The sequence below is a fragment of the Pseudophryne corroboree genome, chromosome 6 (assembly GCF_028390025.1).
Source record: "Pseudophryne corroboree isolate aPseCor3 chromosome 6, aPseCor3.hap2, whole genome shotgun sequence".
Taxonomy (NCBI): Eukaryota; Metazoa; Chordata; class Amphibia; order Anura; family Myobatrachidae; genus Pseudophryne; species Pseudophryne corroboree.
This window is the reverse complement of record NC_086449.1, coordinates 419,643,121-419,659,046: the sequence shown is the minus strand read 5'-3', so window position 1 is coordinate 419,659,046 and position 15,926 is coordinate 419,643,121. Positions and strand designations below refer to the sequence as shown.

The window sequence follows — 15,926 nt, the reverse complement described above, 5'->3', positions numbered from 1 at the left end:
ACCCACGCAACATATTTTCACCACATGTGGTGATAACGTTGTGCGGTCACCTCCTTCCCGGCTTTGACCAGGGTAGGTATGACCTCTTCCGGAATGCCTTTTCCCTTAGGATCCAGCGTTCAACCGCCATGCCGTCAAACGCAGTCGCGGTAAGTCTTGGAACAGACAAGGTCCCTGCTGGAGCAGGTCCTTTCTTAGAGGCAGATGCCACGGTTCCTCTTGGAACAGACATGGTTCTTGCTGAAAGCAAATCCCATCTTAGCTCCCGAGGCCATTAGTCCTCTGTGAGCATCTCTTGAAGTTCCGGGTACCAAGTCCCTCTTGGCCAATCCGGAGCCACGAGTATAGTTCTTACTCCTCTACGTCTTATAATTCTCAATACCTTGGTTATGAGAAGCAGAAGAGGGAACACATACACCGACTGTTACACCCACGGTGTTACCAGGACGTCCACAGCTATCGCCTGAAGGTCTCGTGACCTGGCGCAATACCTGTCCCGTTTTTTGTTCGGGCGGGACGCCATCATTTCCACCTTTGGTCTTTCCCAACGGTTCACAATCATGCGGAAAACTTCCCGTTGAAGTTCCCACTCTCCCGGGTGGAGGTCGTGCCTGCTGAGGAAGTCTGCTTCCCAGTCGTCCACTCCCGGAATGAACACTGCTGACAGTGCTATCACATGATTTTCCGTCTAGCGAAAAATCCTTGCAGTTTTGACCACTGCCCTCCTGCTTCTTGTGCCGCCCTATCTGTTTACGTGGGCGACTGCCGTGATGTTATCCCACTGGATCAATACCGGCTGACCTTGAAGCAGAGGCCTTGCTAAGCTTATAGCATTACAAATTTGCTCTTAGCTCCAGTATATTTATGTGGAGAGAATTCTCCAGACTTGATCACACTCCCTGGAAATTTTTTCCCTGTGTGACTGCTCCCCAGCCTCTCAGGCTGGCCTCCGTGGATACCAGCATCCAATCCTGAATGCCGAATCTGTGGCCCTCTAGAAGATGAGCACTCTGTAATCACCACAGGAGAGACACCCTTGTCCTTGGATATAGGGTTATCCGCTGATGCATCTGAAGATGCGATCCGGACCATTTGTCCAGCAGATCCCACTGAAGAGTTCTTGCGTGAAATCTGCCGAATGGAAGCGCTTCGTAATAAGCCACCATTTTTTACCAGGACTCTTGTGCAATGATGCACTGACACTTTTCCTGGTTTTAGGAGGATCCCGATTAGCTCGGATAACTCCCTGGCTTTCTCCTCTGGGAGAAACACCCTTTTCCTGGACTGTGTCCAGAATCATCCCTAGGACCAGCAGACGTGTCGTCGGAACAACTGCGGTTTTGGAATATTTAGAATCCACCCGTGCTGTCGTAGAACTACTTGAGATAGTGCTACTCCGACCTCCAACTGTTCTCTGGACCTTGTTCTTATCAGGAGGTCGTCCATTTTCTTTGAAGACGAATCCTCATTTCGGTCATTACCTTGGTAAAGACCCGGGGTGCCTTGGACACTCCAACGGCATCGTCTGACACTGATAGTGACAGTTCTGTACCACGAACCTGAGGTACCCTTGGTGAGAAAAGCAAATTTTGGGACATGGAGGTAAGCATCCCTGATGTCCCGGGACACCATATAGTCCCCTTGTTCCCAGTTCGCTATCACTGCTCTGAGTGACTCCATCTGGATTTGAACCCTTGTAAGTGTTCAAATTTTTCAGATTTAGAATCGGTCTCACCTAGCCTTCTGGCTTCAGTACCACCCTATAGTGTGGAACAATACCCCTTTCCTTGTTGTAGGAGGGGTAATTTTATTATCACCTGCTGGGAATACAGCTTGTGAATTGTTTTCAATACTGCCTCCCTGTCGGAGGGGGACATTGGTACAGCAGACTACAGGAACCTGCGAGGGGGGAAACGCCTCGACATTCCAATCTGTGCCCCTTTGATACTACTTGTAGGATCCAGGGGTCCTGTACGGTCCCAGCGTCATGCTGAGAACTTAGTAGAAGCGGTGGAGGGCTTCTGTTACTGGGAATGGGCTGCCTGCTGCAGTCTTCTTCCCTTTCCTCTATCCCTGGGCAGATATCTTATAGGGACGAAAAGACTGAGGCTGAAAAGACGGTGTCTTTTTCTGCAGAGATGTGACTTAGGGTAAAAAACGGTGGATCTTCCAGCAGTTGCCGTGGCCACCAGGTCCCATGGACCGACCCCAAATAACTCCTCCCCTTTTATACGGCAATACATCTTTGTGCCGTTTGGAATCTGCATCCCCTGACCACTGTCGTGTCCATAAACATCTTCTTGCAGATATGGACATCGCATTTACTCTTGATGCCAGAGTGCAAATATCCCTCTGCGCATCTCGTATATATAGAAATGCATCCTTTAAATGCTCTATAGTCAATAAAATACTGTCCCTGTCAAGGGTATCAATATTTTTAGTCAGGGAATCCGACCAAGCCACCTCAGCTCTGCACATCCAGGCTGAGGCGATCGCTGGTCACAGTATAACACCAGCATGTGTGTGTATACTTTTTTGGATATTTTTCTGATAAGCATGTGAGCGCCTTATCCACCCTGAGGGGTGTTTCCCAATGCGCCTTAACTTCTGGCGGGAAAGGGTATACCGCCAATAATTTTCTATCGGGGGAAACCCACGCATCATCACACACTTCATTTAATTTATCTGATTCAGGAAAAACTACAGGTAGTTTTTTTCACCTCACACATAATACCCTTCTTTGTGGTACTTGGAGTATCAGAAATATGTAACACCTCCTTCATTGCCCTTAACGTGTGGCCCTAAAGGAAAATACGTTTGTTTCTTCACCGTCGACACTGAAATCAGTGTCCGTGTCTGGGTCTATGTCGACCGACTGAGGTAAATGGGCGTTTTTACAAGCCCCTGACGGTGTCTGAGACGCCTGGACCGGTACTAATTTGTTCGCCGGCCGTCTCATGTCGTCAACCCACTTGCAGCGTGTTGACATTATCACGTAATTCCATAAGTAAGCCATCCATTCCGGTGTCGACTCCCTAGAGAGTGACATCACCATTACAGGCAATTTGCTCCGCCTCCTCACCAACATTTTCCTCATACATGTCGACACACACGTACCGACATACAGCACACACATAGGGAATGCTCTGATAGAGGACAGGACCCACTAGCCCTTTGGGGAGACAGAGGGAGAGTTTGCCAGCACACACCAAAATGCTATAATTATACAGGGACAACCCTTATATAAGTGTTCCTCCCATATAGCATTTAATATATATATGTATATCGCCAAATCAGTGCCCCCCCTCTCTGTTTTAACCCTGTTTCTGTAGTGCAGTGCAGGGGAGAGCCTGGGAGCCTTCCCCTCAGCCTTTCTGTGAGGGAAAATGGCGCTGTGTGCTGAGGAGAATAGGCCCCGCCCCCTTTTCGGCGGGCTTCTTCTCCGGAGATTGTGAAGTCTGGCAGGGGTTAAATACATCCATATAGCCTCAAGGGCTATATGTGATGTATTTTTCGCCATACAGGTATTCTACATTGCTGCCAGGGCGCCCCCCCCGCGCCCTGCACCCTCCGTGATCGCTGTGGGAAGTGTGCTGACAGACAATGGCGCACAGCTGCAGTGCTGTGCGCTACCTGAGGAAGACTGAAAAGTCTTCTGCCGCCTGGTTCCGGACCTCTTCAATCTTCAGCATCTGCAAGGGGGTCGGCGGCGCGGCTCCGGGACGAACCCCAGGGCGAGACCTGTGTTCCGACTCCCTCTGAAGCTAATGGTGTCCAGTAGCCTAAGAATCCAATCCATCCTGCACGCAGGTGAGTTGAAATTCTCTCCCCTAAGTCCCTCGATGCAGTGAGCCTGTTGCCAGCAGGACTCACTGAAAATAAAGAACCTAAAAACTTTTTCTAAGCAACTCTTTAAGAGAGCCACCTAGATTGCACCCTTCTCGGACGGGCACAAAAACCTAACTGAGGCTTGGAGGAGGGTCATAGGGGGAGGAGCCAGTACACACCATGTGATCCTAAAAGCTTGCTTTTGTGCCCTGTCTCCTGCGGAGCCGCTATTCCCCATGGTCCTGACGGAGTCCCCAGCATCCACTAGGACGTTAGAGAAATATAATTTATTGTCTGTTAGAAAGGGATGTTTTCTGTTGTTTTGTCTGTTTTAAAATTACTATGGGTAAAGAAACGGAGGACCATAACAAAAATGGTGGTATTTGCATCCCTAATGCTGAGTCCCGATCATGTGACCTACTGGTCACGTGATGTATATTGTTGCTAGTGAGTGACCTGAACAAAAATGGTGGAAGCCGCACTTCCGGTTATCCGGTCCGATCACGTGACCTATTTCAGTATTGGTCAGCCCGCCATGCTGCTCATATCTGAGGATTTTGTTAACGATGCTTAACACATCACACAGTGGGGCAGATGTATTAACCTGGAGAAGGCATAAGGAAGTGATAAACCAGTGATAAGTGCAAGGTGATAAACGCACCAGCCAATCAGCTCCAATATGCAAATTGACAGTTAGGAGCTGACTGGCTGGTGCACTTATCACTGGTTTATCACTTCTTTACGCCTTCTCCAGGTTAATAAATCTGCCCCTCTGTCCTATATTAGGGTGACCATATTATCCCTTTTACCTGGGACGCTCATGGATTACACAGGTTCTGTGGGTGGCTGACTACAAGCCTACATTTCAGCTGGTTTTAATCAGCCACAGAACCTGTGTAATCCATGAGTGCCCCAGGTAAAAAGGACCCTACCTATACAAATATTGCTAAGGACAAAATTAACTAATTACGCACTATACACAAATACCCAATATAACGTGAAGGACCAAACAACCTGCACAATATAGTGTTTGGTCCTTAGCAAGATTACAGTGTGTATGCACTATATAGTTTGCCTGAGAGTTCAAGGGAAATAGCTGACGCATTGCATTGTTTGCCTTTGGGGATGCCATCCTGCACAGGAGCCAGCCAGTAGCGGATCTTGCCTCGGGCAAGCAGGACTTTTGCCCGGGGCGCCGCCATCTGGAGGGCGCCGCACCATGGCAAGATCTGCTGCTGCTGTGGTGCCCCCCGCTGCGAAGGGAAACTAGACGCTACGCGTCTAATTTCCCTTCCTGGAGAGGACCTTCACTGTAATGATGTGCGGTGCGCGTTGACGTCATCGCGCACCGCACAGCAAAGGTCCTCTCCACGAAGGGAACTAGACGCTTAGCGTCTAGTTTACCTTCGTGGAGAGGACCTGTGCGGTGCGCGATGACATCATCGCGCACCGCACATCCTACAACAGTACAGGGGGCGTAACTGACCACGCCCCCTGTATGAAGCCACACCCCTAATGCCGCCCGGGGCGGTTGTGTCTATGTTGCCTTCGTGCTAAGGACCTGGACGTGACAAAACGAGAGGGCAGGAGAGCACTTCCGCCCTTACAGCATCTAAATGTCTCCTTCGTTCTCCGATCGTTTGGGGCAAATGTATTTCTCTATGCAGCATTGGACGCTCGCCACGCATCGGGCTCGGTGTCTCGCTTCGCTCGCCACACTTTACTATTCCAAATAGATTGTGACATGGACCCAGGGTGTTATGGGAAAGGTCCTTAGCGCGAAGAGAATCTAGACGCTACCTCCTCAGTATTGGTGCTCCCTGCACACGGCTCTATGCAAAGCGATTTTAAGCAGTGTCTCGCAATCCATGCAGCCATGGCCGGGACATATAAAATAAGTGCCCGCAGATACTTTCAGGTCATGTGAGAGAATAGGGGAGACTGCTGGGGAACATGTAAACACACACCAGGCTGAGTAAGAAGCTAACTTCAGCCTGTACATATCCTGGCATCCCCACTACCATACCCTCCAACTGTACCTTTTTAATAGGTACAGTACCTTTTTTTTATGGTCTGTACCTATTTTTGGCTCTAAAAGCTTCCATTGAAAGTATAGGAAAAGGGGCGTGGCCACGCCCCCTTTACCCGTGACCACGCCCCTTTTTCTAATTTGTACCGGTTTTTATGTGTCAAATGTTGGAGGGTATGCACTACTAGCTGCCATAGCGGAGGGGGTATATATTCCGTGCGGGATCACCTGTCCTGTACATAGCTGCCAGCACGCACGCCATTGCAGGGAGCCGCTGCTCTGTGATAAGCAGGCGTGCGAGCATACCCAGCACTGCCTCGCTGTGCGGACAGGGGCGTATAGGTGGTGGTATTATCACACCACGTGGCCAGCGCTCGCCCTCCCGTGCAGCCGTTAACGCAAACACTCGTTTTTTTTGTTGTTGTTTTTTTTTTTTTTCAAATAATACGCCGCGCCCCCCTCGCGTTATATAGACGCACCGCGCTCTGACGTCACTTCGACCGCCCGTTAGTGTAACCATTTCCTAACCATGAGACTCTTACCCGCCCTCCTCGTATTACCCCGCTGTTCCGTTGGCCTGGCAGCGAAGCAGTGGAAAGAGGCTGCGTATACATCTCCCCATCCAATAGCGATAGGGGGGCGTGGAGCGAGCTGCTTGTTCCATCCGGGCACTGTAGCTAGTGGAAGACGATACCCTTGGGGTGTGTAGGCAGGGGCTTAGCGCATGCGCGGTGCCGCTCGCCGTCATCAGTGTAGAGGAGAGACGAGTGAGCGACGCTCGGGGAGGAAAGCAGCAGCTGTGGCAGCCGGAGCCTGGGGAGTGCGCGTCTGGCCGGCTCCGCAGCATCATTAGCCCTCATTTGCCGCACAGCTCGTCCCCGGAGACCGCACATACAGCGACCCCAGCAACTCGCTATCCCGCGCCTGTCCCCATCCAGCTCGGCTACTTTCCCCCACCAAGGAGCAGAGGCGAGCGGAGCCTCCCTGGCCGTGTGTCTGCGCCGCAGAGTGTCCCAGCAGCGCTGTCGCCATGGGATGTACGCTGAGTGCGGAGGATAAGGCGGCGGTGGAGAGGAGTAAGATGATCGACAGGAACCTGAGGGAGGATGGAGAGAAGGCTGCCCGGGAGGTCAAGTTACTGCTGCTCGGTATGCATGTTCCCTGTTGATAGTAGTAACCTAACTCCAGTGTGCATGTACATATCCCTCCCCAGTGGCCGGTCAGCTGTGGAGGCATTCCCATAGATCACCTCATCCCCACCCTCCGCCATCCCCTTTGTTGTCAGGGAGGCCTGCGTCCCTCCACACTGCACGCCTGCAGGCCTCTGACCGCTGCAGCCACCGCTGTGATTTACTCTGAGGGGTGACACACGGGGAGGGTGCGGCACCGCAACCTGTCCTGCATCAACCGCCTGTCTACCTGCAGCATCACAGCTGTGCTGGGTGACATGGGGTGGTGTGTGCAATTCCCCAGTTCATCAAAGGTGTTTCATTGCAGAATATAGTGAGTGGTTGTGGATCTAACCTGTTCTTATCATTGCAGTGTTTCCCCAGTGTACACTGTACATGTCAATGATCCTCACTAATGTCATGTGCTGCAGCCGCATTCGGGCTTCTTCTTGCTCATATGGAAGTCATCATGTAAAGTTTAGATGCTGTAGGCAAATCTAAGTGACAGCTAGTTTTGAACTACTGTACGGTAAGAAACCTTGGCCCAAATGAATTATGCTTTAACAAGAGATAAAGTGGGGATGGATAAAGAGTGATAAAGTACCAGCCAGTCAACTCCTAAGGGGTCTATTCATGCAGCAGAGAAAAGCCCTGTTTTGCGTTAAACAGGGCTTTTCTCTGCTTACCGCAATTCACAGAGCCGGTTACCGTGGAGAAGTCTCTGACTTCTCCAGCGGTACCCCCGCTCTGTGCCTGAATCGCATCACCATACCTTTGTATGGTGAGTGCAATTCATGAAGGTGCGGAAAGCTCTGCTTTCCGCTTCTCCATGGAGTTCAGGTTCGCCATCTGAGGACGGCGTAACCTGAACTGCAGTGCGGAGACGTCAGGGAAGCTCAATGCTTCCCTGAACGCTACTCGGCACCTCGTGCTGGCTCCGCCCCCCGACCTCCCAGCAACCACTGCGGCCTGCCGGGAGGTCATCAAGCTGCGCATGCGCAAAGGGACCCGCCGCTGGACTCCGCGCATCGCAGGGAGGGACCGCTGGAGAAGACCTCACCGCAGGAGCCCCAGACACCGCAGCGCATCGTCGGAAGGGTGAGTATACATGAATTGCTACTTATCACAGCTATACATCGCATCGAAGAGATGCGATGTAGAGTGATAAGTAGCAATTATGTTTTCGTTTTCTACATGAATAGACCCCTAAGTGTCATGTCACAGGCTGTGTTTGAAAAATTTTAGGAAGTTGATTGGCTGGTCATTTTATTTTTATTTTATTTATTTATTTTTTAAATATCCATCTCCACTCTTGTTAAAGCTTAATACATTTGGGCCCTTCTGCCATAGTCGCATAATGCAATACATGCTTCTCCATTACATTCCCTAGCTACTGATTTGTTGAAAAGAAATGTCAGTGTTGTATATATGGTTATACAAATTGGTATCTAGGGGACATAATTAAATGGATCAATAGTTATTAAATCTATATATCGCTGACATTCAAACTTATTTTTATTCTTTTGTGGGAGGCTGTTGGTTTTTAAAAGAATCTCTTGTTTTGTGTGCGACTCATAGTTGTAGAATTGGTGAGTTGACTTTTTGGTGAGTTATCTTATCGTTGGTTAACACTGCATCTTTGTAGTTGCTGTAGCTTAGACCTGACCATTACCTCTATATCCATCTGGAAACTGCTTCCTCAATTTTGTGACCTTAGAGAAAAAAAAACAACCAACCACCCTTCTTGCTTTGAATCTTGGGAAATATTTTTATTTTTAAATCTTTCATTCTAGACTGCATCTAGGGAATGTCATGTTACATAAATCCTTTAATATTTATAAGTTTGGAAGATTATATGTAAATGAAGTTTACGTATGGATCCTAAAAGTTTCCACTATTTGTGTCATAGTGTTTTCATCAAGTCATGAAGTAACAATGCCAGTTGCTTACTATAAGGATCACTAACCCTTTTTTAGTGACTTTTCTTAATGTTCTCTCTGTGTAAACCTGCAGCTCATGAATGATTTGACTGCACACAAAATAACCTGTTGCACATCCTCATTTTAAACAAGCTATGCTGTTTGCTTTATTGTCCTTTGATTTTAGAAAACTGTCCAATTATCTGTGATTTCTACGCCCACAGAAATTAACAAATGATCCTACCCTCCAGTACATTGGCTGAATTATGGTTTACCTATTATGTGAATGTTTTAATTAGGAAAAATCTGTCAAATTCACTAAATGCTTTTATAAATACAACCGACACAAAGGTGCCAGTATCCTGTAGTTACTGGAGTTACACATATTGGTGCCATTTGTTTGTTCTACCTGGAAATTGCACTCTAAACATATTTAACCATATGTTGTTGCAAATCTTTTGACGTGAAATGCCTTATCTCCTAAATAAGTGGTTTTCTAGTGGGGATTTGCAGTGGAAATACAGAAATTACTATACATATTTTAATATTTATGTATTTATTTATTTTTTAGAGAAAAAAAAATGCAATAATGACCATATTATGTGTTTTGAGTGTATATTCTGTAAGCACGGTTACCTAGTAAAGTTAGTCAGACCAGATGGTACAGCAGTTCAGGACTAAATGACCTCCAGTGATAAAAAGTGACGTATTAGCTTATACTAATTAGGTTTTTTGCTTTAGCATAAACATATGTACTGTACATTGGTATGTTTTCATTACATGATATTTGAATTAAAATATTCCTTCATGAGGTTTATAGGTTCACTTTGATATTTGAATTAAAATATTCTTTCATGAGGTTTATAGGTTCACTTTTCTTGAGGACATAGATAAATATTTAAATCTCCATAGCTTGTGGGTCCCATACATCAATTATCTGGGCAATTCCCCTTTCTGCCGATGGCTAGTTCGGGGTCTCGTGAAAATCCAGCGTGTTTGGAAATTCTTCATTCTGGTCCAAAAATGATCGGAATTAGCGATTAGTATTATTTAACATGAACCATTTTGATTATCGGAATCATCCTGTAGATGTAGAGGCCCAGTAGAGTGAATTGATGTAGAAATATATTGTAATGTGTAGGGACATTTTGTTTTTGTATTACATTTGTTTGTTTATCTTTAATTAAATGTTTCAAGTGCCTGTTTATTAAGTAGTTAATGTAACGTGAAACAAGTTAAGCTAAAATAAATTGTGCATAATTAATAATATCAAATGCTGCCGGCTAAATTCTTATTACCAGTATCATCATAACTCACACAGTGGTTCTTAAATAGAAAAATACAGTTATTGATGATAAAACAGACTTTGGGTGGAATTCAATCAGTCCCGGCATTTTTCGTGATATTTTTTGTCAGCAAAATTCAATCAACCCCTGTGTTTTTTCCGCCCGAAATGTTCCAATTTGGCCCAAAACACACAGGATCCGTGATACGTTCCTTGATCTGTGAGTTTTTGCGATCACAGCTGCAAAAAAAACGCAGCTGATATCGGGGATTTTTTTTTTCCTGCCTGCTTCGGGCAGGTGAAAAAAATCCCTGATGAGTGACTGCTTTTGGGGCTAATTGGATAGGTCAGTTAGCCTTGGTAAATTACCGCAGATGATTTAGGGGTCTATTCATGCAGCAGAGAAAAGCCCTGTTTTGCGTTAAACAGGGCTTTTCTCTGCTTACCGCAATTCACAGAGCGGGTTACCGTGGAGAAGTCCCTGACTTCCCCAGCGGCACCCCCGCTCTGTGGCTGAATCGCATCACCATACCTTTGTATGGTGAGTGCGATTCATGAAGGTGCGGAAAGCTCTGCTTTCCGCTTCTCCATGGAGTTCAGGTTCGCCATCTCAGGACGGCGTAACCTGAACTGTGGTGCGGAGACGGCAGGGAAGCTCAATGCTTCCCTGATCGCTGCTCTGCACCTCGCGCTGGCTCCGCCCCCCGACCTCCCAGCAACCACTGCGGCCTGCCAGGAGGTCAACACCCTGCGCATGCGCAAAGGGACCCGCCGCTGGACCCCGTGCTTCGCTGGGAAGGACCGCTGGAGATGACCTCACCGCAGGAGCCCCAGACACCGCAGCGCATCGTCGGAAGGGTAAGTATACATGAATTGCTACTTATCACAGCTATACATCGCATCGAAGCGAGTCGATGTATAGTGATAAGTAGCAATTCTGTTTTCGTTTTCTACATGAATAGACCCCTTGATGTCCCCCTAAATAGAAAATTAAAACTTTTGTGGCAGTAACATTTCTCTGGCTGGGTCCACAGGTTATCCACAGAATAACATTGGGATATGCTGGAGCGTCAGCGGATTGGCACCAAGTCGATCACAAGCTTTGTGGCCTCCCAGGATGCACCGGGCTCGTCCATATAATCCCGCCCACCGACTCGGTCTAATCAGTTTTTTGTTTGGTGTGGCAGGAGTATGACCACGGTCACAGGGCTGCTGTGTTTGGCAGCCCTAAGCTTTAAATTTGATTTATTTTTATAGTCTAACTATTTTTTGAGTGATCTTTCCTAACAGCGTCTTACACGCATATTGGAAAGAGTCGCTCCAACAACTCTCCGCTGGGTCGCAACAACGCTTACCCACGGTACAAGTGCTGTCTCGACGGGCATCTGTGTCGGATGTTACTAGCAGGTCTAGCAGACGTTACCAGGCTGTGGCCGGAGCACGGGGAGAAGGTAAGGCATCGGTTTCGCTTAGAGGGGGAATACGGACACAGCCGCACTGATTTGGGAGGAGACTACCAAACAGTAGCTGGTGCGCCATCACCACGGGTGCCCTAGCGCTAGGCTCTAGGGATCATAAGGCGCCAGGAATAGTTTGAGGCTGCTATCCCTAGGGTTGATGTCAGACGCTCTCCTGGTCGCCCCTGCCCCCAGTTCATGACCAGTTACCGTGCGTCTCCCGCCATGAACTGTTTACCTCACTTCCGTCTCAGACGCTACCACGAGGGGACTCTGTCGCAGCATGGGCCGCTGCGTCTGTATACACTAAAGTTACTGCTAAGAGACTGGGTCGCAGACATGAGCATCTGCATACACTAAACCAGAGGTTCTCAAACTCTGTCCTCGGGAGCCCACACAGTGCATGTTTTGCAGGTAACCCAGCAGGTGCTCAGGTGTATTAATTACTCACTGACACATTTTAAAAGGTCCACAGGTGGAGCTAATTATTTCACTTGCGATTCTGTGAGGAGACCTGCAAAACATGCACTGTGTGGGCTCCCGAGGACCGAGTTTGAGAACCTCTGCACTAAACGTTCACTGAGCGTCTTCCTTACTATAATATAAATACATATTTAAACTGTGGTATAGTATTGATTTTTGGTCAGTTACTTAAAGAATCTATCAGGTCAGAACATTCTTGGTTTGTGTTAAGATCTAGGTCAGTGTTTCCCAAAGTCGATCCCCAAGGACCCCTAACGGTCAAGGTTTTAAATACCTGTATATCCATGGCTCAGCACAAATGGCTAATCAAAGTGATTTAGGCACTAGTTAAGTAACCTGTGGTGAGTTTGGGAAGCACTGATCTAGATAATAACCATACCTGCTGTGTAAATATATGAAATGTTGCTCTTCTGCATACAGGAATCAGATGAGTGTGGAGTAGAGCGGGAGGTATATGCTGGTACACTTGTAGAGATTTGAATTTATTATATTATAAAATATAATTAAATTGAAGTCATGCTTAAAGGTGTATCTTTTTTTTTTTTTTTTTTTTTTTTTTTAAACCACCATTAAACACTTTTACAGTAATATGCAATAAAATGTCTTGTAAAATGAAGAAAAATGTTTACATTACTATACAATGATAGAACTTGAGATGTTAGATTATGTGCTGGCTATTTAGGATAATAATCTGGTGTCGTTTTGGTAAAAATGTGTTTTAGTCGTAGCCGAATGTGACTTGGATACACCAGAAAACTGTACTGATTTATTTCATGCACTTGTGTGCAACAGAGTCTCTGAATCTGCAGACAAGTGCTACTATGCAACTGCTGAGTTTTTTTGCCATGCCAAGTTCCATTGTGCTCTATGTCGGACACAGATATAAAAGTGTTGAATATCAAATTAATCAGCAGAGTCTCCTGGTGCATCCTAGTTACATCACATTATGGCTAAGACAAGGCGCCCAACACTAGCAGACTCTCATGGGACCTGGTGTGCCGAGATGGACCATTTGACAAGACTGCAGCAGTGATGTACAGTATGAGGGCACATCTGTAGAAGGTGCACAGGTTCATTACTCTTGGGGTCCTGTGGACAGAGTTTGAGAACTTATGGGTTAAACTGTAGTTTTATTTGAAGTGTTAATGTAAGAAGATATAGGGCTATTACACACGCGTTGGCTTTTTGCCGGCCGGGAAAAAGCCGGATGGCTTTTTCCCATGCCGGTATTGTAATTAATAATGTAAAGTGTAGGGTGCTTTCGCACGGCTTCCGGGTTGCAGCCGGAAATATCCACTGAAAAGTCCAGCTGCCGGGCCGTGCTGTCCTTGTATGCAGTGAACCGTGTATGTGAATGGGAACTTTCACACACAACGTTTTTTTGTTTCAAGCTGTGTCTGCTGCTGCGCATGCACGGCTAAAAGCCGTTGTGTGTGAAAGACTCTGCCGGATGACACAAAGCGGGTAGTGTAAAACAGCCCATACTGTACATCAGGCCTTCTCACCTGTCAGCTGGTAAAGCATGCTGGGACTTTAATTTTCACAGCAGCTAGAGAGCCACAGGTTGGCCAGGCCTGGTCTGTAATATCTTCCCTCCAAATAGTGTAGTCATTTTTAACTATTATTATTTTTTACAGTTTTCTCTGCCAAAGTATAAAAACCTGTTAGTTCTTAGAATTATGGGTCTAATTCAGACCTGATCGCTAACTGCGTTTTCGTACAGCGGGCAATCGGGTCTAAACTGCGCATGCACCGCAATGCGTAGGCACGTCGCTCTGGTACGAAGCGGATCGCTGCGATGGGTTTGTGCGAAGAATCCATTTGCACGGGCGTTCGCAAGGAGATTGACAGGAAGAAGCCGTTTGTGGGTGTCAACTGACCGTTTTCTGGGAGTGGTTGGAAAAACGCAGGCGTGTCCATGCGTTTGCAGGGAGGGTTCCTGACGTCAATTCCGATCCCGGACAGGCTGAAGTGTTCGCAGCAGCTGAGTAAGTCCTGGGCGATTCAGAGACTTCACAAAATCTGTTTGTACAGCTCTGCTACACATGTGTTCGCATACTTGCAAAGCGAAAATACACTCCCCTATGGGTTGCCAATATGAGAACGCAGGACTGCAACAAAACCCTTATACCCCTTTCACACAAGAAATGCAGGGACTAAACCCGGGAATTCTGCCACGGGCTCATGCAGGGACATTCCCGGGTTGGCACCTTTCACACCAGCATTTGGAGCCGAGACATCCCGGGTCTGCACCTTTTATACAGAACCCGGGATGGGCCTTAATTTTAGGAAGAATGCCATTAGAAATGCCCTTATGGTTAGGGGGTCATAGTAGTGGCCTCGAGAATACAATGGATAACTGTGCTCTGGGACAGGGAGGGCCTGGTTGGGGTGGTTATGTGGGTACATATTGTGGCCCTGATTGTGTGGCAAGAAGCGTTCCATGAACTGAAACTGCCGCTCTTGGTATTGGCGTTCTTGGTGTCCCATTATCTGTGTAATGAAGGATTGCTGCAGCTCTCTTTCTGCCTCTATAAAACGGAGTTGGCGGGCATCCTCCTGGTGCTGCATGTTGGTATCCATGTCGTGCAGTTCTGCAACCAGTACAGAGGTCATTGCCCGTGCAGCAAGCTCCACTTTGGTGGCTCTGCGTCTCCTCTTGGGAACTGTATATACTGCAAGGGGAATAAAAGGGGCACCTTCACTAGATACACTGTAAACTCTACAGAATAAACTTAATTGTGGGCAGTTACGGTGTCATATAGTGCAGAATTAATGTTCAAAGCAATACGGCTTTTTTATGCATAAATAATTCTAAGCAAGCACATATACTTACTATTGGTGTGCATCACAGGGGGGTTTGGCTGGAGTGTCGCATCCACATTTGTTTCCTCCCCAATCACAGCTTCCGCACTGATGTTGGGTATATTGTCATCAGTCTGGTTGACAGATGACTCCAGATCGGGGTGGCCAGGGTCATCTGGGAATAGTATGGGCGATGATGATGGTGGCCCACATTGGGTACTTTCCATGCTGGACTCGCTCATCAGCAACCACAAAGGGTGAGGGAGTGGCTGTGCTGGAGGATGACAGGCTGATGGGGTCAGTGAGCGCAGTGCTGCCAAAAATAGATGCACATTGATCATAAAACATCCAGTTGCGCCTTGCAACACCACTTTTGTTCCTGTTGTGGTCATGGATGCGATTAAACTGCTTTTTCAGCGATTTCAGTTTATTTGCCACTTGTTGTTGGTTACGGATTATGCTCCGCGAGACCAGCATCTTCGCTATGTTGTGGTAAATCTGGGCATCCTTTACAGTGCCTGTGACTTGGCGCCGGATCTCCTCCTCCCCTCTGATACTTAAAAGCTCCCTCACCTCAGCATTTGTCCAAGACATGATGTGCCACAGTGCTGACAGTACCTGCCTCCACGCTGCTGTGCATCCTCTGCGCGCCACAGAGAAAAAAAACAAGACCAGGAAGTGCCCTGAAGAGCCAATCCGCATCAGTATAGGCAACCCGGGAAGGCGGGACATGTCCCTGCACCGTTCACACTGACCAGGTTCCGGGATCATCCCGGGACCAACCCTGGTCGATTGCAGGGTTGAAATGCGGGGACAGAAATCCCGTGTTTTTGTCCCTGTACCCTTTCACACCGAGAAATTTCCCGGGTTGATGCGCGTCCATGTATTTTGGGCTGTGTGAAAGGGGTATTAGCGAGTGAACAGGTCTGAATTAGGCCCTGTTTTCTTTAG

The 15,926-nt window shown here is 47.5% G+C and overlaps 1 protein-coding gene and 1 long non-coding RNA gene across 2 annotated transcripts in view; one reads left to right on the top strand and one right to left on the bottom strand.

Annotated features, from left to right (window-relative positions):
- Positions 1-6,550, bottom strand: part of LOC134932487 (uncharacterized) — a 41,701-nt gene extending 35,151 nt beyond the window's left edge. Inside the window, exon 1 of the long non-coding RNA XR_010179367.1 lies at positions 6,400-6,550. This is a non-coding gene — a long non-coding RNA (uncharacterized LOC134932487). The remainder of the gene's footprint in view (positions 1-6,399) is intronic.
- Positions 6,379-15,926, top strand: part of GNAI1 (G protein subunit alpha i1) — a 240,288-nt gene continuing 230,740 nt past the window's right edge. The window contains exon 1 of the mRNA XM_063926950.1: positions 6,379-7,005. Within this exon, the coding sequence (XP_063783020.1) occupies positions 6,888-7,005 (118 nt within the window). The 5' untranslated portion in view covers positions 6,379-6,887. The remainder of the gene's footprint in view (positions 7,006-15,926) is intronic.